The 25,102-nt window shown below is 37.5% G+C and overlaps 1 protein-coding gene across 6 annotated transcripts in view; it reads left to right on the top strand.

The window, feature by feature from the left end:
• LOC109101715 (glutamate receptor 3) overlaps window positions 1-25,102 on the top strand; it is a 110,104-nt gene that overhangs the window by 15,956 nt on the left and 69,046 nt on the right. For all 6 annotated transcript variants that reach the window (XR_006161605.1, XR_006161606.1, XM_042769816.1 and 3 more), the window contains exon 3: window positions 16,610-16,849. Coding sequence is in view for 4 of the 6 variants with exons in the window: in XM_042769816.1 (XP_042625750.1) it covers window positions 16,610-16,849 (240 nt within the window). In the remaining 2 variants the exon portion in view is untranslated. The remainder of the gene's footprint in view (window positions 1-16,609; window positions 16,850-25,102) is intronic.

Genomic DNA, 25,102 nt, shown 5'->3' with positions numbered 1-25,102 from the left:
GATTTCCTAAATGCAAATATAAGTGCTGCTTTTCAGTGTACTCACTAGACCAATGATGGTGGTTGTCAAGGCATTATAATGAAGCATATAGGGTTTTCTGGGTTGCTGCTAGGGTGTTTCTGGGATGGTTGCTAGGTAGTTGTTTTGTGGCCCAAGACTTAAGAGTCGTCCATCTAGTCAAGTGCCTTTTTTGCAAAAAACTTGGGTAACACTTTTTATTTTAAGGAAAAAAATTCTCACTATTAATTAGTTGCTTATTATCATGAGGGTTACTAGCACAATGGCTGTTTAATAGTACTTATAGAGAACATATTAATGCAAGATTCTGCATGATCATGTTGTAGATCCCTTAATCCAACACCATACCTAAACTTAAGAATGATATTAAACTATTGATAAGCAGCAGAGTTTAGTAAAGGCAAAATTAATAGTTAGTTAGGGTTAAAGGGTTAGTTCACCCAAAGATGAAAATTCTGTCATTAATTACTCACCCTCATGTCGTTTCAAAACAATAAGAACTTTGTTCACTTTTTGTTCGGAACACACTGACCCTGCATAGTCAGCAATGCAACTGAAATGTTCCCAAGTCCAGAAACGTAGCAAGGAGATCTGTAAAATATTCCATGTGACATCAGTGGTTCATCCACAATTATACAAAGTTATGATAATACTTTTTGTGTGCAACAGAAAAAAAAAAAAAAAATTATTCACCAATTTGTCTCCTCCACATCACCCTGGTGCCATTTTGGAGAATATCCACTGTATGTATGCTGTTCTGTGTCAGCTGCGTCACGTTTTTCTTTTGCGAACAAAAAGTATTCTCGTAGCTTTGTACTGTATAATTGTGGATGAACCACTGATGTCACATGGATTTTTTTACAGATCTCCTTGCTACGTTTCTGGACTTGGGAACATTTCAGTTGCGTTGCTGTCTATGCAGGGTCAGACAGCTCTCAGATTCCATCAAAAATATCTTAATTTGTGTTCTGAAGAACGAAGGTGAAATGACATGAGGGTGAGTAATTAATGATATAATTTTCATTTTTGGGTGAACTATCCCTTTAATAGTCAGAATTGGTCCTCCAAATAAAGTGTGACCAAAACTTGTATTTTTGGAAAACCCCAAAAACATACCTAAATATACAGTTCACTGCAAGTGGCAGTAAACCACTAATACATTTTATTCCTTTTCCAGTTTTGCACAGTTCCTTGCACAGTACTTGCACTATGTTATGACCTCCTTACCATAGTGCATGATTTGTAAACAAATAAATTTTGACTAACCAGCTTAATATGAATGGATTTTCCGATCTAGCTAACATCTTTGGTGTTTCACACAATTGCAGTTGCAATACGAAACACTCGGGTATAAATCACATGAAACACTAGTCTCGACAAAAGAGCTTAAAGGGGTCATCAGAAGCTACATGCACTTTTACAAGTTGTTTGAACTGAAATGTGTGTTGGCAGTGTGTGTACACAACCACCCTATAATGATAAAAATCCACCCAGTGTTTTTTTTTTTAATCTTCTAAAATCTTTACCCCTTTCTCAAATCGAGGCCGATCTCAGATGTATGTCTGTGTGATGTCACAAAAACAGGCCCCTCCCACGATAGTTTGATTGACAGTAGCATTTCAGCACAGACTGGACTGGCGTCTTACCTTAGACCCGTGACTCCTAAGCGATTGAGGTGTTCTGTTGTTGAATGTAATAAAGAAAAAAGCAGTCGTCATTTACTCCCGACATCTATTTTTAAAGGGAATGTGCCCCCAATCTACCTAAATGCGTCTATGTTCGCACGAATCATCCGCGCTCCAGATTCACCTCCAGAAGAAGTAAGTGTGAGGGTTTTTTTTAATGAATCTTTGCAAATTACCTTTCCTAACAATGTGCTAATTAGCAAGTTTCACAATGAATGTGTGGCTAGGGGTCAGCAGAGCTCATTAACATTTAAAGGAAAATGCTGCAGAATGGCTTGCTCTGAAAAGAGCTGTTTTTCACAGGGTAAAAAAAAAGGTGCTTTTTACACTACCATGGAGAAATTTTAACCAAACTATGTTACAGACTTTTCATTAAGACCCTAAAGAATGAATCCAATGACTCCTTTAAAGACTGTAGAAACAAGCTAAAATGTTTTTTTATCTCACGTTTGTTTTTGTCGACTCTATCAGTTAGGTTTGGGGTCGGGTTTAGTGTAGGTGCCACGTTATCCTCAAGCACGGTAGACCATTATTAACCTTTGAGTGCCACTCACCAGACATTTCATTTCCGAGCGGCAGCGATACATGCAAAAAGCAATATAATAAAACATTGACAGATTCACAATCATCTGTAGTAAGTATTACATTTTGTAGTATACTGTATGCTGAATACCAAGTATGAATATTAATTATGCTTGGGCTAAGCACCACTAATAACAGATAGCACACTTTCATTTACCACAGTACTGAAAATGTATCTCCAGAGAGACCTCCATGGAGGCCTGCAGACATTGTCTACGAATTTCTAATTGACTATTTTTGGTAGCGATAAATGAATCTTTTCATGTCCACTACAAGTAAAGTAAATATTCTAAAGTGATTATACCTTTCAGTGGTATTTCGTGTTTAGCATTTGGCCACTATAATCACATCACACTTGCTTACCTGTGTATGGAGGCTTCATTGAATCTTACATGTGCTGATCAAATCATGGCCATTAGGAGATGATAGGAAGGACCTTCATCTGTACTCTTCCCTCCATGGATGTGCTTGAAGAGATTTGAAAGCAGGCTATGCAGACAATTGCATTTGATATTCAGCTGAAAGAAACCAGGATGGATCAAGGGCCCAGGACGATTGGCAATTCATTTGTATGCTTTAAGAGGAATGATATCTTCAACAGAGAATGGTCAAGGGTACAAATAATGTGCTAAAATAGGATTCAAAAGAGGATACATAGACAGAGAAGACAAAATAAATAAATAAAAAAATCTCTGGTAGCTCTATATGTGGACTGAAAGCACAATATGAAACTGCTTAATATAGTACTACTAGTAATCTATCTACCGATTGTTAAATGATTGCTATAGGGCAAGCATCACTATTACTTTTACTACTCCTCATATGTGGTATTCAGCCCAAAACGTCCACACTTAACTTGTCCTGAATCATTTCTGACATAGTCATGGATATCACCTCATACCAGGGGTTTTTGAACTTTTTATACCAAGGACCCCCAAATATTATGATACCATTGCAAGGGACCCCCTTCTCAAGTATAAAGGGAGTTGTACATGTTCAATTGTATATATATATATATATGTGTGTGTGTGTGTGTGTGTGTGTGTGTGTGTGTGTGTGTGTGTGTGTGTGTGTGTGTGTGTGTGTGTGTGTGTGTGTGTGTGTGTGTGTGTGTAGTATGATTTTATAATGACATTATGTTGCTTGAGCTATTAGATAATTCAAAAGCCAATTATTTCTGCAAACAATATAATGTCTTATATTCTTTATACTTTAGCCAAAGAAAATCATAAAAGTACAATTTGGACATATATACTTGTATGTTCCTACCTACTATTCATTTTAGATGTACAGTATTTAGATTTAATATTTTTTAACTAAATTCAAAATTATTTGTATAATTGGTAACACTTTATTTTGATGGTCCTCAAAAGACATTCTACTGCCTATAAGTAACTTTGCAACTCTAACTCGTGTTAGAGAGGGTTGTTAGGTTAGGGTTATGCTTATGGTTAGTTCAATAAGTTGACGTATTTGCAAAGTCACACAGTAGAATGTGTTTAGGAGCATCAAAATAAAGTGTTAGCAGATATTATGCATACAGTCTACTAATACTCTGATGACAGCTAGTTGACATGGACTTGACAAGTTACTTATAGATAACAGAATGTTAAAGTGGACTATAGAAATAATGTTTCTGTTTTGTTTGTTTTTTTCTCACAAAAAAGAACACAAAATTCTTATTTCAGCTTTTATCTTTTTAAATTATGTCTTACTTTTGAAAACTGAGCTTGTCAATACAATAAAATAATCACTTTTAATTCCATGATTTCTTTCTAGTCTTAAGAAAACATAATGGAAAAAAAATGGTTATAATAATAATATCATGCTACATTTTATTTTATTTTATTTTTTATTTTTGGCTGACATCCTACCTCCCCCCTGCGGCCTGCTGGGGATCCCTAAGCCCTATTTGAAAACCACTTATGAGTGACTGGGCTTTAAATGATAATACCATACAAAAAATAAAAATAAAAAATAAAAAATCCCATAGAATTACTTTGAAGGAAGAACTTAGGCCATATCATTAAGACTTGGGGATGAGCCCTTTGAATCACATCCACCTACAACACCCTAGCAACGTGCTAAAAAACACTTAGATGACTCAGAGTTTGTGTATGGGCAGGTACCACTCACATTTTCTTAAGAAACTACTGTAAATTTCTAGTTTTTCATTTTATTTCAATCATGTTTAAAGAAAAGACAGCACAAAAAAGCAATATGCTGGCACCATGCAGCAGGAAATATATGCAGATGTATGCTGAGCAGTATGCTGGAAAGGTCCCATAGAGACAGTCATTGTTCGTGGTCATCAGGGTATGGTGGTTCGTCAGTGAAGTTGTTGCAGGAATCTGTAGTGGTTTCAAGGTCCCAAAGTGGCAGCAAGACAGTCACATGTTATGGAATGTGATTTGTGTCAGTAAAGGGCACAGTGTGGTGTGCAGCCTTCCATAACTCCATGCCCTGTCCTTCCACCAATAGATTTTTGTATTGTTTATGTTGCCGCTGTCCTTGGTCCTGAACAACTGCCCTTGCCAAAGCGACATGATCTCACAGGCCTCGCCATTACATGAGAACAATGACATCATCCTGGGGAGTGAGGCGGTGGTGGGCAGTGTTATGAAATCAGGTTTAATTAAGGCTTTATTTCTCAAAGAACATTAAAAAACTCATCACTGCTATCTGTTCCCAGAATCGAGCTCTGGAGAGATCCTAAGAGATAGCACTGGGAAGACAGGGGGCAACAAACACTTCACTCACTTGAAGGCAAATAAAACACAATGAATTTTTAATGGCAATATCAAAGCGAACCTGAGGAGTATATTAGCTGTGTCTTATTTATCCTGTTATCACTGGTGCTCGCAGATATTGTTTGATATAGCAGCAGCTATAAAAGTCTCTCATTGTTTGAGGTGCTATGTACACTATCCATCCAGCTGAAGTAGCACTTTGACCATTTTCAAAACCAAGGGGATGTTTTGACAGCTTGCAATGGTAGCGCTGGTCTGGCATTGAGCTCTTATTAGATGCAACCCTGCTCTTATCTACCTGTTGTTTTCGTGGGGCCATGTTTCGAGAAGTTTTTTTTCTCTTAAATTACCTTGAGGCAGAAATCAACAGATGACAGATCTTGCCCTTGTTGTTATTGAAGATGATATTAGAATGATGATAAGTATAGGAGTAAATATTCCCACAGCCTCATAAAATCTCATTTATGCTTTGAAAACGTTTATCTGCAGTGCAAAGCTGCAGATGGTTTATGGCAAACCTTATGACATGCTCCTGGTGTGCACAATCACACAAATGAAAATGACTTGTTATTATGGACTGTTTATCCCTCATGCGTCACAGCTGTGGAAGAAAAAAAAGGGCTTAGTGATTGTGACAAACCAGCAGTAGGGTTGGGAAAAACAGGATGCACTGTTATTTCAAAGATTCACAGAATAGTTCAGAAAGCGTGAACAAAAGGAGAGACCAGGGACTGCTCAACCAATCCATCAGTTTAACCATTTCAGAATGAGCTGCCAGGGCAAAATCATTATCATACATGAGCACAATGCTCCTGAGGTGACTGTACAAGTTGTAAAATCTATAAAAATGTTATGAATTTAAAGGACAAAACCAATTTTGAGGTAGAAAATTAAAATCTGGGATGTAATTTTATTTCCAGTTGCATTAATAAATATTAAATGACAGAAGCAAATCAGCAGATTCTCTTTGAATTGCATATACTCACACAAGCTTCATTTACTCCCGCTCTCATTTCTGAGTAACCCAGCCTGACAATTTCCATTTTATTTGCTTTTGAATAAAATGTTTATTATGTGTAAACCGTTTCAGATTAAAATGGGGTGATAGTTCTTGGCACAACATTAAATATTAAGTAAATCACGTTATCCTGTTGTTGTTCAGCTGTAATAAAAGCACTCTTTGTATTTGTTGCTAATTTACACAATTTAGGGATAAATTACGAATTTCAAAGCTTTAATGTTTGGGACACCCAGTGTAGAAAAAAAAACTCTCTTCTTCAAAACACATTTTACTGTTCTTAGTCTATTTGAAAAATGTAAAATTGACTTTTATATTTTAAAATCTCAGTTAGTCCTGAGATGTTTCCAAGCTTCATAATATCAGTAATTAGAGAACTGGGGATCTCTGTGCTGTAGCGCCTGTCCTTTTTCTGATGTATTCTCAGCCTGTACTATGTTTTTCTTTGCCACCAGCATGTTAAGTCTGTGTTTCAGCTTTGTTGTGCTTCTGAAGGTCAGACTGATGTCTCAAATACATTTAACACTCTGTGGGCTTCAGCCTTTCTTAGGGAATAATGGAAAACTGTTAACATTGTGCATATTTTTCTATAATCTACTCTGGTACACCAGGACCCATCTATTGTTCCTCGCTCTGGCTTTGTGGAACATGTATTTAGGAGGCATAAAAAGGCACAAATGATGACAAAAGTCCAGAACTGTGCAGGACTAGCACAGGCATTTAGATGGCTCCCATCCTAAGTTTATTATGGAACGTGATTTTGGAAAGCTTTCAGTAGCCTGTTAAGAGAACTCACATACGTCTCCAGACCCAGTCAAGATTAATGAAGATCCCAGGATTAAGAACTGATTCTACCAATCCCAGGGCCACTGACAGCTTTCAAACCATTGCCCTGCAGGAAAGACGACATCATAAGGGAGGAAGTTAACATTTGGTCTAGCTTAATCATATAAATCTACTAGCTTTCCAAAGATATGATGTGCTGAAATGGACAAGATTACCACATTTTCTGTGTCTGCACCAACACCTAATAAGATTGTACACATATAGGCCAGAAATAGGAAAATATGTGAATATTTAATATGATAATATGACCTATGCATGGAATGCAGTCTTCCATCAGCAAGCTACAAATAGAACCATTAATGTATATTTTATAATTCCAAGCTTTAAGAGTACCTTCAGAGTCCAGTCAATGCTAAAATTTTGATATATTTTTCTTATTATGCTAAAGATGCCCAACATGTTCTATAGACTAGCTTTAAGATGCAGTGCCCCCTCTGTTATCTGTTAATTGACTCATGGTAATGTTGGACAGAGCAATGTTATCCAAGCCTAGGGATATCATAATTTACCATTGATCTTTAACTGAGGTGTCAAATAGACTGGTCAAATTGAGCAAGATACAATAGCTAAAGACTGCTTTCAAAAAAAAAAAAAAAAAAAAAAAAAAGGGATATAGAGAACACGACCAATATGAACATCAATAACATCCAGCATTTTTGATATTCTAGCTTTTTATTGACATTTTCATAATTATAGAACCCCCAGCCCAACTGTGTTGTAATTTGGATCCAATTTCGATTGATTCCTCAGTTGACGAAAATGTATTGGAATAATACTGCTTACAACTGTGTTGCCTTATAGTAGTCAGTTGTCTAGCTGAATCCAAGACAAAACATAGTGTGTATGTATTGTAGATCTATATTTAAGAACATGTATTATGAAATCAGTCAGAATGTTATATTCTTACATTTATTACACTTTTTGGGGTGGGGGGGGTACTTTCTGATTGGTCAGTTACGGCAATTCTCCGGTCAGATATTTCCTAATATTCCCAATTGTCAAATGCTGGCATCACTGTATAGCAGATGCTCATCCAGGTACAGTAACTGAAACAGGTGCTACTTTACTAAGCTTAGTTTGTGATAATGTCTGGCTGTACATTGTACTTTTCTTATTGCTTGTTGGAGTTTGTGGTTTACTGAAATTTTAGGGTTGCACTGGCCCTAATCAAGTCTGTGAGTTAAAGAATCAGGATGTCTGCTCTCTCATCCATGTACATCCCATGTTCCTTAGGAAATGGTTCATTTCAGCAGTTGTTCCCGCCCCATCGCACATCAGCAAGCAGAAGCTGTGGGTAGATTACGTAGGAAGACTTCTCAGCTTGGCGTTATGTGTCCATGGCTGTTTGTGAGACAGGCAATGAAATATTAAGTCACTCTCAAGTCAATCTGCAAATGGAAGGCCTGACACATGGCTCCTATTTATAACTCTCTACCTCTTTCTTTGTGTGGGCTCTCGCTGCTTTCTCCCTAATGTTCCTCAGCTGGATTGTTTTCTTGTTAGGTTTGCATGTGGATCAGAAAGTTCACCCCAGGTGGATTTGATCCCTAATCCCATCCAACTGCAAACTGAAAAGACAATCTGGAGCGATTCCATGCTTGAACCTCCCGATGCTGGGCTTGGCTCAGATGTCCTCTTTTCAGAAATGCAAAAGAAAGGGGAAAAATGTGATCTGTCAGAAGTGAAGCACTGTTTAAAGACATCTGAAAAGGGACAATGGCTCCTAAGCCTGTCTTTGTGCTTTTATGCTAGCTTGGGTGACCTGGGAACTTGGTTGTGCCGAATAAGCAGCACAGACATGCACTGCAGCCAATCTTTCCCTTCTGTTCAAGTCAACGGCTCTGAAACTCTGGCTGTCTCAGCATTCAAGTGGCTGTCACCTTCATCACCTGTGTGGTCCCTTTTGTGGCCCTGACCCGGGCTTTGTGTTAACCCGAGGGCCTCTTAGGTAATAGTTGGGCCTCTCATAGGCAGTGTATCTTTCTTTTCTCATCCCTCACATCTCCAATGCTGTTCACACTGGACTGCAGCTTCTTGTGAACACACCGCCTCCTCTATCTCTATTACTGTCTTTGGTTTGCTCTCATCCTCCCTGTGCAGCCCACTGGTATCACAGACTCTAGGATCTGCTGGATGTGTGAGCCAAATAAGGATGCCGTTAATGAAGGCCAGTGTCAGTGATGAGAGAATTTTAGCACAGCCGACTGCATCCTCACCCCATGATGACTTTGGTTGCTTCCTAATTTATATACTATCAGTGCTATATAGCACTGAGATAGATTTGGAAGAGGGAGATAGGGAATTTCTCTACCACTATACTTGCAGTGATTTTCAACAAGTTGTACAACTTCATTGATTTTGGATCAGGGCTAGAGTTGGTTCTCTGATTTTAGGGGTAGTTAGGTAGCTAGGGATAGGGCAATAGTGCATTGGTGTGTGGTAGAGGTATGCAAACTGCGATGTAGCCCGCATCCCTTTCATGTTCTCTGGTACTTTTTTACCTCAAATCACTGAGCTACTCCTAGAAGACACATCTGTGGGCTGCCTGCAGGTGAGGCATAAGATATGCTGAGATATATATTTATACTGCCAAGTTCTGAAATAAAGGGATTCTGAGGCTCAGCCTGTAATGAAGAAGGGCCAGGAGTCCCTCTTTGCTCTAGCATTACAACCTCAGCAAGGACTCCTGAAAGCTGTGATAGGAAACTGGACTCTCTACTCTTAAAGACCGAAAGTAGGCTTGAGAGCGAGGTAGAGAGGAGTGGAGAGCATTCTTTACATGATAGCTTCAAGGTTAAAGAGTTCTCTCCCCTCCCGCCCGTGGCCTGTTTAGTTATTCTGGACAGTAACACCAGAGCTCAACAGAGAGCGCCTTGGGAGACTTGCTTTAAATTCATGCCTGTAATCAAGCAAACAATGCAAATCCCTTTCTTGCCAGGATTGGGTTTTTATCAGACACTGCTTGTCATGAATTCCTACATATCATTTGAGAACACCTCTACAGTGAAAGCTATATTACAAGAGCCAGTCAGTGGTTTGCAGGGTAGCATGTGTGATGTGGAGGAGGCTGCGATGGATAGATATGTGGGTGATATGAGTGAGCTGAGTCTAAGAATTCAGAGAGGCTGAGTGAAAAGAGAAAAGCACAGAAAGAGAGCGACTGAATGGTGCATCATGAGCTGCCATTTTTCATCCAGCTTTACAAGAAACCCAGCTGAAACACACACCACCCACAGTTCTCATCTCTCCCCTTTGAAAATGGCCTCTCTTGGAAACTGCAGCTAAGTTAGCCAGAGGAAGAGGTGATTTGCAAATGGCCTCCTTGACTACTTCCCCTGAGTTCTCTCCTCAACTAGGCTCGCTGCCCTAGCATGCTGAAGTTAGCTGCTAGAAATTCTCAGTCCAAGGTCTCTGCTTTTTGTGTACATGACAGAAATGTTTTCCTTACAACAAACTACCCTGAAATCTTGCAAGTGTGAAGCATTTCATTCAGTGATTTCAGACGGCTTCTGATCATTAAGCAAGCACTTGCTCACTGAAATGTAAATGCCTACAGCATTTTACACTTTGTAGTAGCGAGATTTTTTCTTTTTATTTATGTATTTTTTTTTTTTATTTTTTTTTTTGAGAAAAACAGCTGTTTATAACAGTTTTTGATTCGGCTGAATAAATTAGCACATGGTTTGGTATATAGCTACTGTACATACAGTAAGAATAGCTAAACATAATACACATTATAACAAAAGGGAAGCTTAACTTTAATTTAATTATAAATTATTAGATGAAAATGTGGAAAGCTAATGTTTTCAATAACAAGACAGTAACACACTGTACCACGGCATTACAGTGGGCTTTGGATTGCCATATAAATAATGTGGAATATGAATATAATCCATTCAGTACCATGGTATTGCCATCTAACACCATGGTACTACTAAAATATGTTTGGTAAGTTTTACACTGATAACTATCATCAGTCTCTGGGAAAGAGTAATTGGTTTTCAATGTCAGTGGATCATCACTGGCTTCATTACCTGATACACTATCTAGTAGATATGAGTTAGGTTAGATGATAGCACTGTTTTTATTGTATGCCCTGTAAAATGTGCTGTGTTTTGTTAAATGCTACAGTAAATCCGCAGCATCCCCTCATGGCATTTGATATTACAATGACATCTCTGGGCTGCATGCTTCCATTGCTCTCTACCCAGCTATAGGAACATGCTCAGCGCTGCACTGCTGATTGGGGATTAGGCAGTTGTGGAAGACTTTGTCAACAGCTTTCTGGAAATCCAATTACAGAATATCATAAGCTGTACATGCATCAACCCCAGTCATAAACCCTCAGAAGAAGAAGGAGATTATTGCAACCATTGCCCTTGTAATACATTTCCTCTGTGCAGAATGCATGTTGTGTTGGATATTCTAGCAGAAACGCCAAAATACTACAATAATGGATTGCAGCAAATGCTAAAGTGAATTAACAGCATGTCCACATTCCTTATTTGCTGGAATTGGTGGTCATCACTTCTTTCTGTTTTAATTTTGAGAAGGAAAGATAACATTTAAAGGTTATGTATGCAGTCTTTTTGTCCTATTCTTGTTTAATGTGCAAAGACAACTATAAGTAAGTCATTCATAGGGTTAATTTAAGAGTGCAGACACTATGACACCGTGGCTCTATGCTTTCATAACATTGCTCTGTTTGGACTGACAATCATTGTGGAAGAAGTATACTTCATATATGCCCTGCTACTTTGTGTAATATACAGTACAATGTAGTTGGTCACACTGGCCTTGTAAAATTCTCCAACACATGCTATGCTGAAATAGTGCTTGTAATGAATTCACCACAAACGGGATTAAGATAAAAACTTAGAAAATAGCCGTTTCTTGTGTTGCAAATATTCTGGTAAAAATTACCTTTCTTTTACTCTGACACATACACAGACTGAAAATTTCAAGATATTTATAATGATTACAAAACGGTGATTTCCAGAATATTGTGAAACAAGATACAGATTAATGAAGGCTAATAAATTAATGCATTAATTAAACGCTTGCTAAAGACATAACAGATTATAATTGTGGTGCAGAAAATATATATTTTTTATTGCCTCAACACTCACATTAGTATACTATTCTTCATTATATCATTAAGCAGGATATTCCTTGAATCATAAATAAACAGGGGAAAACAAATACTCACATATATTTATCTAAACAATGTAATATAAACAGGTTGAACCAGGTTCCCTTATTAAATTGACCCCTGTACACCACTGACCCTTTAACCAACCCTTAAAGCTACTCAAACCACCAAGCCTGTCCCTAACCTTACCCCAGCACACCTCAATAACAGCAAAAGTGTTGTGCATTAACACAAGCTTTTAATCATTTTATAACATCTGTTAAAATCATAATAAGTTCTTGGTCATGTGGAATTGAAAGTTTAATGACATTTGTAAGTACATGAAATGATCTGTTTGAAAATTATCTAATATTTAATAAGTTTATTAGCAAACATTAACAAGCACATTGTCTCACATTTCTAACTCTTTAAATATATATATTAACTAATGATCCTTGAAGCATTATATAATGTTTGTTAATGATTTATCAGTGAAAGTTATTATAAAGTGTTACTGCACACATTGCATTTGGGACTGTCCAACAGAGATTATTTATATAAGAACATTATGCTTTGTGTTTTCAGTACACAATCAATGCTTTGGATTATCAAAATTTGAATGTGATTCTTTTAATACTATGTTGCCAATTAACGTTTTCAGTCTGTGATGCTCTACAAAGGTCAGGAAACATAACCATGATATTGACTAGCTGATTAGTCATGGACTACACCGACTGCTGATGTTATATGAGGTTGAAGGGTCTAGAGAAGACTTATGTTGCATTGTGTGCATGTGTGTGTGTGTGTGTGTGTGTGTGTGTGTGTGTGTGTGTGTGTGTGTGTGTGTGTGTGTGTGTGTGTGTGTGTGTGTGTGTATGGGGGGTTGGAATACAGTATGTGCGGTGAGTCATGACATTATGACTCTATTCTAAACCTTAGTGAGTGGCTTACCTAGGCAGCACTGTTAAGCAGCTAGGCACAATTCCAAGGAGGCTGGGTTTAACAATTAAATGTAAATTATATCTCCCCTCAGTGAGACCACTTATTTTTGTATTTTTTAATATTTTTGCTGTGTATTTTGAGTGTGAGTGTCCATTAAGGAGTTTCTGCCTTTGTAGACATTCAGAATAAATCAAGTATTTGGATCCATTTTTCTTGGAATGCTGCCTACGTACAATATGCAGTGCAAAGGAAATGCATTGCAAATGCTATAAATCTGTCGTAATGAGCCCGTTTGTAACTACTGTATAAACAGTCAAAAGGGGAAAAAAATACATTATGAAATGTGGACATTAGTTTTGTGGCCAGTGCAATAAATGGAGTGGAAAATGTATGTGTGTGCATGCAAGAGGATGCATGATCATGCTTCATTAGGAGGACAGGGATTCTTGTTTTCAGCTGGCATTTTGAATAAACAGTTTGAAGGACTTCACATGTCTCCACAAAAGAGCAGATACAATTACTTGCTCAAACCCCCAGAGGACTATCTTCCTGTGAGAGTGTCGTGTATGGGGGTGAGATGTTTGTAGCGGTGGGTGGAATAGCAGAAGTGGTAGAACGAGAAGAGAGAGAGGAATAAGGACAGAAGAGGACAGTGAATACTGAAAGCTGGATGATCGACTCTGACATTTGCAGCGATATGCTTTAGGTCTCTGGGCCATGTACAATCATGGTGGCGAAAGATGGCTTCAAGTGCATGACACTGCGATTACATTATTTCAATCCCAAATGCAGAGCCTTTTCTAATGGTCCTTATCGTTTCAACACCAGTGGCCTCACGATCATTTGGAGCAGTCAGGCATGTGGAAATGCATCGTTCCTGCTGCAGTGCAGAGAATGTCCTGATTAGCAGAATGAAGGCGTGGCGTCTTTTGATGAGTAGCCAGTATGAGAGCGCTAGTTGCTCGTGGGCGAGAAGGTTAAGATGGAGGGGCTGAGAAAGGATCTTTCAGCCATTCAGAGAGTCGTTAACATTGCTTAGCACTGTTTCCAGAGCTGCAATGTGCCCAGCTGCATGCACCACGGCCACCAGAGTAAACATGTTATCAAAATGTAATGTGACATGCTAGGACTCTCTGCGTAATGAAAAGCAATGAGGCAATGCTTGCGCTTCAAAACAGGGCTCAAATAGTGACAATAAGCACTGAGATTTGTCTCAATCTCATGGAATTACTTTAAGGAATGAAGCAACACCAAAATACAAACACTGTACTTCACGCTGATAAAAAAATGTTAAGAAATGTTCAAGAAGGGCCTTGAAGGTATTCACTCATGCCAGGTGTCCCATTAATGCTGCAAACCATGCTCTTTGGATAATATTAAAGAGAGGTAGTCTTAAAAATAAAAAATATATTTTTTTATTAAAAAATAAAATTACTAAACCTCATGTTTAAAAATAAAATTACTAAACCTCATGTTGTTCCAAACCCATAAGACTTATGCTCAATTACAAAACACAAACCAAGACTTTTAATAAAAACCAAGACATTTCTGTCATCAACTGAAAGTTAATTCACCAAAAACTTTGAAGTTTCAAAAAGTTCATTATTATATGTAATATTGCAGGGTCCCATGTTTCTTAAGATTTATAGTCATAACCAATTGTTTGTCAAGTAAATTAAGAAATGAGGCATGCATGTGTGTAGAGTTGTCTTGCAGTAAACTAGTTGGATTAATGTTGTCCTTTTTCAACAACTAAATTGCAATTAATGGTCTTAAGAGTAGTTCAAGGCTGCTGATTTAAGTAGTACAATTTTTGTAATATTTAGATAATGATGCTTTTGGGAAAACATTAAACACTCTTTGTGTGCACTTGGTGTTTTGGAAAACCCAAACTTAGTCTGTATACCAAGCTATACTGAGAGTTATGGTTTGAAAAGAGAGATATTCAGGAAGAGAAAGGTGCCAGGCCTAAAACAAGAAAGCTTAGGGGAACATCCAGATGGTTGGGGTATAGGCCAACACAAACAGGCTTTAGTTGGAGTTGAGGGATGACTACAAGCAGAGGCATCTGACATAGTTTATGTATTTGATTTTAGTTTGTTCAAAGCCTGTCCTAATAAGTCCAGGACAACTGATGGAAGGGAAGCAGCCAGCTTCTCTCCCTCGGGAGAAGGGCTGTGTCAGAACTGGACCAAATTAAGAGTAAACTGTGGGAAATTTTGAAGACCAACAGAGCCGGAGCGGGAGACGGGCATGCAGCATAACTAGCCACTACACACTATTATCGTCACTCCTCTGTAGGCTTGTTTTGGCACATATGTGCCAGAGTAATGCACCTGTATGGATGACCAGCTTTTGAGCAATCAAGAAGACAAGGATTTAGGAATCACTAGCCTGATTAGACTTTTGATTACTGGCATAGAATCTGGTCCACTTAGCTTATTCCAATCAAGCACCTTTGATGCAGACAGTAAGAGACCATGCTATGTTTTATGTAACATTTGTTGGAGGATATGAAATCTGATACCAATAAACTGATTGATCTGTTGGCATGAACAGACCTCTAGAGGAGCAGAGGAGTAGTGGCGTTACGAGGGCACAATCGCGGTCTGGGGTGAGAAACGTTCTCTGCCTGTGAATTATTTTGCACATTCGAGTTAACTGACATGTCTATGAAGGGTGGGATTTTAGAGAAACATTGTGGTTGAAGGGATGAGCTGTCTAATTCAGAGGTTCAGTCTGGTGGGAGTCAGCCAAAGGGCTGAAACTCTTTAAAACACCTATATTTATATTTTATTTTATTATTTTATTTTTTATTATTGGCTTTTTAGATATACTTTTACAAAATTACCAGTCATACCACTGTTGAAGTAAGCAGTGCAGAGGTGTTAATGTTTTGTAGGAGTCCACTTGTGTCTACATGCGGTTACTAGGCATTTTTCATAGAATTTCATCAGCCAGTAGTGAATTATGAACTTGCTGAAAAAAAATAAAATAAATAAAAAATCAATATTTCTGGTCAACCAGTTTGAATGCCTCTTTTCACATTCTGTTAATTTAGCCACATATTCCATAATTTATTTGTAAAATTTTATAACTGTTGTTGCAATCAGCATTTTTAAATATCTTTTAAGAGTTAGCATCTATATTAATATATGAAATTAACCATGTTAGTGCCCCCAGCTAAATATTGTAAATAACTCAGACGAGAGGTTCTCTGCAAACCGTTACATTTCTGTTTCAGTAATTGGATGTTATCGGTTCATAGAGATGTGCATAATTATGCTTCATTTGCTTCAAGTGTTTTGGAAGAATAAGGAACAACCAATCAGATGTGACGTTTTGTGTTTTGTTTAAGGCAAGAGGGTGTTGATGGGTTCTAACTGTCACATGCATTGCAGAATTTTCATCTGCTGGGGAAAAAAAATGCAATTATTTCTCCACTCATATTCATGCAGTCAAAACAAATTTCCAGGTTTGTAGAGATTTTTTTCTATTATGGCAATTATTCACTTGCCAACATCATTGGATTCTATTTGGTAGGATCGGTTTAGAATTATGTGGTTGTTTTTTGATGCTTTTTACTGTTTACTGTGTCATAAACAAACTAAGCAAACTTGTCTTGCTCTGATTCCAGTTTGTTCGCAGTTCTCCAGAGGGGTGTATGCCATCTTCGGTTTCTATGACAAGAAGTCCATGAACACGCTGACCTCCTTCTGCGGGGCCCTCCATACCTCCTTCGTCACACCAAGCTACCCCATCGACTCAGACGTGCAGTTTGTCATCCAGATGCGCCCTCCACTGAAGGGCGCCGTCTTGAGTCTCCTGTCTCAATACAAGTGGGAAAAGTTTGTCTACCTCTATGACACTGACAGAGGTAAGTCCTCTTAGTTACCTGTGGAACACCATGTGAAATGTTCGGCCTAGATCAGATAAAGAGTTAGTGCTGATTTGAATTGTTTCTGCTGGGTTTGTAGCACGTAAGGAGCAGGACATGATGGAGGATGGATGCCCCATTTGAGTCCTTGGGGTCTGGATAGAGCGCCTGCAGTGCTGGTGCAAAGGTCCAGATATCTCTGGATACATGATGAATTTAGAACTGATGTGCCCCAGTTCTGAGCGGCATAGACGAATTTGGGGCCTTAGAATACTTATTAAATAGCTCACCTTACTTTCCTAATACAGTTTATCTGCATTAGAACTGCACAGGGTTATTGATTTCAAACAGTTCATAAAAGTCAATCTTTCCTTCATGGAAGACAAAAAAGACATGTTCTGAAGAAAGTTCACACCTCTGTCTCAGAGGATATTAAAAGGTGGCAATTTTGTATGAGTTCATACAATGTGAATTGTACAAAAACTTGATTTTTAGGGAAATGAAAGCATGACGGTGCAACCCTATCCCCATACAGAGAGAAACAGCAAGATTATCAGTGACTAATGACTGCATATAAACAAAAAAAATATGAACTGCGTCATGTCTGGTTTGAATATAGAGTCATGTGGACTACTATTACAGTGCTTTACTGTGATTTTATTGTAATTTTTGAGGTTTGACAGCACCTGTCACCTATTCACTTTAATTGTATAAAGCAAAGCAGTGTGAATATCCCACCAAATGTCTCCTTTTGTATTGCATTGGCGAAGAAAAAAATACATACGGGTTTAGAACAGCATTAGGGTGATTAAATAATGACATCATTTGAATTTCATATAAGTACGCGGACAATATTAGGAGTTGCAGTAAAACAGTAGGATCCTAAAATGACTTTGTTACCGAATTAAAATTCAGGGCCATATCAGTGCCAATGCCTCATCACCCCTCCCCCGAGCGCATCTGTTCTTGGGCCATGGTTTGTGTTTACTAATCATGAAGAGGTCACAATCTCCGTTAGACCCAGAAGACACCTAAGCAATGATTATGCTCTTCCTGTACTTCATATATGGCAATGCAGTCAACTCCTCTGCAGCAGTCACAACATCTGTGCTGTCGTTTCGGTGTCGACGCCGCACTGCCTTTCCACCATTCTGCACCGTGTGCCATTTAACCATTCATTTACTAGCAAGAAATCATCATTTCCCATCGCTCATCTCAGACGGATTGAGCAATTAATTAAACTCAAGTGCTTTCTGTTGAGGAATATCTGTGATGAGTCAAAGCGTCTCATGGCGGTACACAAGCTTGAGGCGGTGACACTGGCATTTCGGGTCCCATTAAAGCCCGCTAGCATCCTGCGGTTGGGTTCACGATGGTTTTTCCTGCAAAATGCATCACTAATTAGATGAGACACAGAGCAAGTTCAGAGAGCTCATTGAGTCCCCCCTCCCATCCCCATGTGTCCTTCATAGCAGCTTCCGCCTGGATTTGTTTCACTGCGATTTAAAGGTCATTTCCTGTAAGTTGCCAAGGAGCTTCTCAGTTCAGTAAAAGACAATACAAAGAACGGTTTTAGCATATCTCTCAAACTCCAGGACATGTAACCAAGGAGATTATGTAAATTGATTGCCATTTTAACATACATGATATGATGTAGGACTGTCACAGTACCACATTTTCACTACACAGTTATTCTCACCAGAAGAATTCACAATAATGATACAATCATGGGATCTATAGAAATTTAGACTTTAACTACTGTATGTTTATTTTGTGTTTTTTTTTTCTCTATTGTTCAGTGAATTATATTCAAGCTAGGGGTGCATTACACTTCACTTTTAGACACACACTTGTGAACTTCCCTAAGCCCTTCCCCTTGGGGAAATCACTGCCACCATTGTGGATGAGGGAAGTTTATATAGACAGGCTCTTGACCCCTTCTTTTTTGACAGAGGGAACAAGCAAGTCTACTCATTTGTACATATCAGGCAGATCCATCTATAACAATGCAACACGACTCAATGTTCAGCATGACTCAACAGATACTCAGTGTTCAATGACATGGTTCAAGGTTGGATTTATCTATTGGCTTATGAAGGAATTTATATGTGGGTTAAGGGGCATCATTTAAAGCGTTTATAGTTTTAATAATGAACTTAATAACGAAAAACTAAATTAATGTGTGATAATGACAGCCTAAATTATTACTAATTACAGCAGGCACCTGCATCTAATGCAAGCCAACCAAACTCATAGCATAGCAATTATGTTGCATTAAAACACTATAGCTTCTCGCTCAGATTATTGGCTTAGATTTAAGCTAAGCTTCATGCCCAGCCAGCATCTCTCCCTTAAAGGCAGCAGTGAAATGTTATCCTTATTACTGGAACCCCAGGAGAGGATTAAGAGAGTTTATTAAAGCACTTCATCAGGAACCTTGAGTCAAGCTGACACTTGGCACATCACATGGACACGTACATCAAATGACATGACCCTGATGTGACATGGATGGGTACGCCACTGAGATGCTGTCCAAAAATGTTTATTAGTTTTGGCATGGGTCACTATCTAATTCCATCTAAAGGATTATTTTTTCATTAGCTGTTTTAAGTACAGGTTTTTTCGTTCCAAGATCAAATAACAGCCAAGTAAGAAATGTTTATGGATCAATAGGGTAAGGTTAGGGTTGGGGCCTATCACATTCCTTTGATTGTTGGTGTTAGTTTAGGACAGAATGTGGGATGGACTTTGCACTAGGTTTGTTTGACATGATCAAGGAACATGTCTCCTAAAAAGAAAGCAATCAGCTGTACAAAAACAAAATTTATTTTGTAAAATATGTAATTAGATAAACCCAGGCTCATTTGAAATACGTGCTTGTGGCGACATTTCTGCAACACTGATATGGCATACCTTATTGTACGTTTTGTTGCAGTGAAATGTCCAGTGAGTGGGGATAAAATGCGCGGTCAACGCAGAAACTTACTGTAGGTAGAAGCATGTATTTACAATGAGCCTGGGTAGGATTAGATAGTATGGGCATTTGTAGTGTGAAGTGAATGTGAGGGAGGAAAAACCTGACACAGGTCATGTGACAGCAAGCAGTGCCTCCATCACGCTTTTTGGCTCATTAGGCTCTGGAATATTGGTTCAGTGGCCCTCTCAATGTGATAATGCTCGCACTTGGTCTGCAGATCATTCTGAATGGGTCAAACTGGTGGAAATGGAAAGCCTACTTACAAAGTAAACAACTTACCCACTCAGATATCTCTGCTTTCGCTCAAACTCAACTAAAAATGACTTGAAATTATGATCTGTAAGAGAGCTGTTTTTAGCTAATAATCAGCCAGGTTAAATTAAAGCTGCACCTTTGTGCCTGAGATCATCATGATGCCTGTGTTATTTACAGAAGATTTGATTTCACGCTCCAAAAATATGGTGACTATTAATAATTACATCCAACAGAAGAATGCTTTTATTGTATAAATCAGTGTATTTATTTTTGCAATGAAAAGACAATACAGATACACAAATTTGCATTAAAAATTACATAAAAGAAAGAAAGAAAGAAAGAAAGAAAGAAAGAAAGAAAGAAAGAAAGAAAGAAAGAAATGCACTAGATTTGACTAGGAATCTACTAGGAGTAAATCTGTGTTACTGCTACAGGACCATTTCTAGGATAATAGCGAACCTCCATCTGCCCCCCGGCACCCATCAGCTCAATAAAAGCAATTATTTGTCTCATCCAAAGGACAGGTAGTGAGAAGATGACACACGAGAGACGAAACAAAAAGCATCTCGCAAAGCACGCTTGATTGTACAGTCATCGGTTCTATGGTTTTCTCTTTCAGGTCAAATACTTTTATGCATGGGCGACATTCAAAGTCATGTTTACAAGGTACCAAACCGAAACAATGAGTGCAACTTATTACTGCTTGTCAGGTTACAATTTGTGAAAGATACTTTCACGTTTTGTTTCTGGCATTTAGTAGGTAAACTACTTTCCTATGAGCAGAACAGTATATACTGTTTTGTTTGAGTTATGTCTCTGAAATAATCTACACATAAAAAAAAAAAACACCACAGAATATTTTTTTTTTGTTTGTTTGTTTTTTTTAATAATTGTTTTTTTTTTTTTTTTTTTTTTTTTTTTTTTTGCAAAACAGCAATACATTTATTTTACATTCATTCATTCATTCATTCATTCATTCATTCATTCATTCATTCAGTTAGTTTCAGGCCAATTTATTTCCTAAAAACTCACCTCTAAAAAGCTATCTTCCTCTCTTCCTGTCTATGTTACCAGCTTTTGGATGATATATAATAAGACTTCATGGCAAGAGTGTTTTTGCAGTGCATTGGGTAAACATTTCTTCCTGCATCTGCATACTTGTGCAGACTATGTTCCTGGCCTTCAGATGAAGCAAATCAACTGACACTAGAAGTCTTCTTTATTCCTGCAGACTTTAAGTTTCTCCTTGACATAAGTTGAGGTATGAATATATTTATCCGCTGTATGCATGCAAGTAAAAGAGAAGAAGCTGTGTGTGTGGGGGCAATGGAGAAGAAGTGAGATGGATTTTGCCCTTTCTGAAGTGGCGGTCAGGTATGGGCAGATAATTGCCGGGCTTGTGCAGCAGAGACGGATGATTACAGGGTTTATTGTCTCTCGCAGGCACAATCAACCTTACCTCATGTCCCTGATTCAGCACACTCACTGCCACTTGATTTATGGGCTTCGGTGGCTCTATCTCCCTCTCTCAGGCTTCATCATGGCCACTATATTGCTTGAATTCTCTTTCTAATATGCTTTCTTCCTTGTTTCCATCTCACATGTGTACTGTATTTCCTTTCTCTCGCCACCTCCATATTTCTTTATGTTATGTTTTGGATGCTGTCTGTTGCCTCCCACTCACATAACTCATATTTTACATTTACATTTATGCATTTAGCAGACACTTTTATCCAAAGCGACTTACAGTGCATTCAGACTATACTATATTTTTTATTTTTTTAGCAGTATGTGTGTTCCCTGGGAATTGACAAATTTTGACGTCTTAATATTCCATTACATTTAAATAGACAACAGTTGTTTTGAATTATAATAACATTTCACAGTATTGTTATTTTTACTATACTCTCTTAAAATTAAAGTTTTCAAAAGGGCAATGTCATTAAAGAAACAATTTTGGTTCCCCAAAGAACCTTTCAGTGAACCAATCTTAAATAACCTACTTCTTATTTTTTATTTTTTATTTAATAATCTGAAGAACCTTTTTCCGCTAGAGAGGACTTTTGTGCAACAGAAAGATTCTGTGGATGTTTAGGTTCCTCATGGAACCATTTATGCCAATACAAAATCTTTATTTTTTAAGAGTATGATTTTTATCAAATGCAGCCTTTGTGAGCATGAGGGATTTTTTCAAAAACATTACAAAATCATACTGATCCAAAACTACTGTAATATAATATTTTAAATGGATTTGATGCATCTTTTTCAGTGAAAGCCTGCAGTGGCATTGCACTCCCATCATTAAAGAAGTAGCTGTGCCCCTGGTTATAGTAAATGTGAAAGATATGCATACATTTAAAATTTAGATTTGAGTTATAGGTAACATCCGTCATGATTTCATGTGATTGTTTTCTCACTTGTAATGAATTTACACTACCCCTAACATAAACAACTCCCAAAATGTCTGTATGTTATGAGGCTGTGTGGTGTTTGTGAGCGATACAGCTGACATGAGAACATCTTCAGTGTAATGACTGCAATCCATTACCAAGTGTGTGTGTGTGTGGGGGGGGGATGTAATAGAAAACACTAATCTGCATAATGCACACATACACAACTACTGAGCACTGCCTCAAATGTCAATACATGGCTTGTTCAATGAAAAAAAAAACAAATAAATAAATAAATATTAATAATAATAATATTTCATTGGCAGCAGCTATGGAGAAATTATTTTTCACTGGCCCGTGCTAAAGCGTGCCCACACTGATTAACTGGTTAACAAATGACTGATACAGCCAGAACCACATGTGAAATGTCCTGATAAACAGATCATTCACTGAGCTGGGATCAGGATCTGTGTTTGCTTGTGGAAGGGAATAAATTACAAGGTTTTCATACAAAATGTTCTAGAACGTATGTGCGTGCATAAATGAATGGACGTAGCACAGAGTGTTTAGATTTGTTTTAAAAGAATAGTTCAACCGGCAATGTAAACCTGTCGTCATTTATTCATCCTCATCTCATTTCAAACCTGGATGACTTTCATTGCTCAGTAGAGCAAATTTTGGATGACATCATGCAGTTCCACTGAAAGGACACTGAGCTTTCAAGCTTCAGAAAAATGCAAACACAAGATAAAATATAATAAAAGTAGTCTGAATAACATATAGGTAAATGATGACCCCCACCCCCCCTTAACATACGATTTAAATGTAAATTCTGGTCAGGGAGAAAGAAAGTGGCCAGCATTTTTCTCAGAAGCCTTGTGCGATGAACCATTACCAAGCCCAAGACAACAGCACTCAATATTGCATGGCAGGACTTGTAAAGTGAAGATGGTTTGTGATGTGTGTCAAACTAAATCCAGCAATATCCTTCCTTTATTGACTAAAAGCTTTTCATTAGGGTAAATAAAACAGAGAAGCCAAGTCCTCCCACCGTGAGAGCTTTTGCTCCCACTGCAGCACAATTAAAATCCATATTTCACAGTCGGTGAAAAAAAACAAAACAAAAAAAAAAAACATCACAAACAAAAAGGACATACCCTAGTACAAGTGAAATAATAGAATGAAACAATGTGAAAACAGGATGGAAAATACAAACGATAACATCCCAAAAAAAATAAAAAAAATAAATAAAAATAAGTGATGGAGGACACAACATAGTGATTTAAAAAATATTTTTTTTTGTATGATTTTATTTTATTATTATTTTATTATTATTATTGTTGTTGTTGTTGTTGTTATTGTTGTTGTTGTTGTTGTTGTTATTACCAGGGGTATGATTACACTCTCATACTATGAGGAATATAACAGCATATGATGCATTTTATATGTGCATAGTAATTAAAGCCCAATTCCCCCCAAATTGGTGAGTGTCCTTCAAATGACCCAACCACCCGTGAACATTTCATCGTGCCACAAATCAATGCCTGAGTCTGTGTAATCAATAACCTGACAATAGCAGAGCTTTATTTACAATAGAAAAAACAACAGTGTCAGAGCTGACCTGCAGTGGGTATTTATAAGAGATTTTGGGGGGTGGGTTTGTCACATGGCCCTTATGGGACACCATTTTTTTACCTATTTTTTAAAGGTAAAATTGTGTCTGGTAAATGTCTGCACCATGTCCCCATCCCCACAATGATGTTTTCGTAGAAGCAGGGCCTCATTTATAAAACATACAACTTGATCTAGTGTGTGTACAAAAAAAACAATTACAAAAACAACATTTAAAAAAAAAAAGTGTTAAAGTAGAAAAACACTTAGTACCATGTTAAGGTTTAAGTAGACGTACACACTTCTCTGTGTGGCAAACAGTCACAGTACTGCAAGTATTTGGTCATTTAAGCACTTCTTGCCACTCGCCATTCTCCAGTAAAGGATTTGGATGTTGACTGGTGTTCTTTTATATGCTAATGACATTAATTAGCCAGCGTTTACAAAGTGGAGATCTGAAACAATTCAGCTACGCACAATTTCAAGACCATCTGTGATGTATAAATTTCATACCTGAAAAAGATTTTTTTTTTTCACAATTTTTGTGCCTAGGTTTGTTCTCTTTATTACACATACACACATTTGTAAATGTAGGATGATTTCTACACAACTTTTTATAAATGAATCCAGTGAACTCCAGCCCATCAGCAGCCATTCAGTACTCCTGAACATTTTCTGTATTTTAATATGTTTTTAAATATATTGTATTAATTTTATGTAATATTTTAAAAAATATTTATATTTAGGCTTAATTTAATATTTAATTTAGTTTTAGTTTTTATTCATTTCAGTTTGTTTAATTTCTAATTTTCATTTAAAAATTTTCATCCAATTTACAATTTGCAGTGTATAACATTCGAAAATGTTTGTTTTAATTGATAATAATGTCCCTGGTGAGCTGATATCATACATTGCAATTCCCCATTCTCCATTTTTAGAAGTGCTTTTTGCACATTTCCTGATTAGTCATTCACATAACACTCCCACTCCTAAATGATTGTTGTAACAATAACATTGTTC

Source organism: Cyprinus carpio, chromosome A14 (genome assembly GCF_018340385.1).
Source record: "Cyprinus carpio isolate SPL01 chromosome A14, ASM1834038v1, whole genome shotgun sequence".
NCBI classification, from domain to species: Eukaryota; Metazoa; Chordata; class Actinopteri; order Cypriniformes; family Cyprinidae; genus Cyprinus; species Cyprinus carpio.
Note: the sequence above shows the minus strand (reverse complement) of the source record. Positions and strands in the feature narration are given on the sequence as shown.